The sequence below is a fragment of the Aptenodytes forsteri genome, unplaced genomic scaffold (assembly GCF_000699145.1).
Source record: "Aptenodytes forsteri isolate BGI_AS27 unplaced genomic scaffold, ASM69914v1 Scaffold466, whole genome shotgun sequence".
Taxonomy (NCBI): domain Eukaryota; kingdom Metazoa; phylum Chordata; class Aves; order Sphenisciformes; family Spheniscidae; genus Aptenodytes; species Aptenodytes forsteri.
Window position 1 is genome coordinate 1 of NW_008795119.1, and position 996 is coordinate 996.

The window sequence follows — 996 nt, forward strand, 5'->3', positions numbered from 1 at the left end:
CCCCGGCCGCTGCCAGCCCCGGCCCCCGATGGCACCCGTCCCACCGAGGAGCTGCTGGGTCTGGCCCGGGACTTCATCACCCAGTACTACCTGTCCCTGCGGCGGGGGGGGGGGGGGGGGGGGTTTTTGGTGGCGCCGGGTGCTCTGGGGTGCCCCACAGCCCAGCCCCGTCCCTGCTCCAGGGCACCTCATGGTCCCATCCCTGCCCAAGATACCCCATAGCCCCAGCCCCAGCTGTGCTCCAGGGCACCCCATCTCCACCCCAGGGCACCCCACAGCCCCATCCCTGCCTGAGACACCCCACATCCCCTTCTCTGCCCCAGAGCATCCCACAGCCTATCCCCATCCCTGCCCCGGGGTGCCCCATGGTCCCATCGCTGTCCAAGATAGCCCATATCCCAAGCCCTGCCCCAAAGCACCCCAAAGCCCCAGCCCCATCACTGCCCCGGGGCACCCCACTGCTCCAGCCCTGCCCTGGGGCACCCCATAGCCCCATCCCTGCCCCAAAGCACCCCAAAGCCTCATCTCTGTCCCAGGGCACCCCACATCCCCATCTCTGTCCTGGGGCACCCCATATCCCCAGCCCTGCCCCGAAGTACCCCAAAGCCCCAGCCCCAGCTCTGCCCTGAGCACCCCACAGCCCCAGCCCTGCCCAAGACAGGTACCCCAAAGCCCCATCCTTGCCCCAAAGCACCCTACACCCCCATCCCTGCCCCAGGGCACCCCATAGCCCCATCCCTGCCTGGGGCACCCCACAGCAGTGTGGGGGGACCTCGGGGGGGGCTGAGGCGCAGGGGCATCCGCAGGGAGAACTCCCCAGCGCACGCCCAGCGGCTGCGGGAGGTGGAAGCCGCCATCGGGGCCACCGGCACCTACGAGCTGCTGGAGCCCGAGCTTGTCTTCGGGGCCAAGCAGGCCTGGCGCAACGCCGCACGCTGCGTGGGCCGCATCCCGTGGAACAAGCTGCAGGTAAGGGCGGGGGGCACCCCATGGCAC

At 70.4% G+C, this 996-nt stretch overlaps 1 protein-coding gene across 1 annotated transcript in view; it reads left to right on the forward strand.

The window, feature by feature from the left end:
• Nucleotides 1-24: 24 nt before the first annotated feature.
• LOC103897129 (nitric oxide synthase, endothelial) overlaps nucleotides 25-996 on the forward strand; it is a gene marked incomplete at its 5' end in the record, with an annotated part of 10,918 nt that continues 9,946 nt past the window's right edge. The window contains 2 exon segments of the mRNA XM_019471485.1: nucleotides 25-92; nucleotides 795-969. Coding sequence (XP_019327030.1) covers nucleotides 25-92; nucleotides 795-969 — 243 coding nt within the window.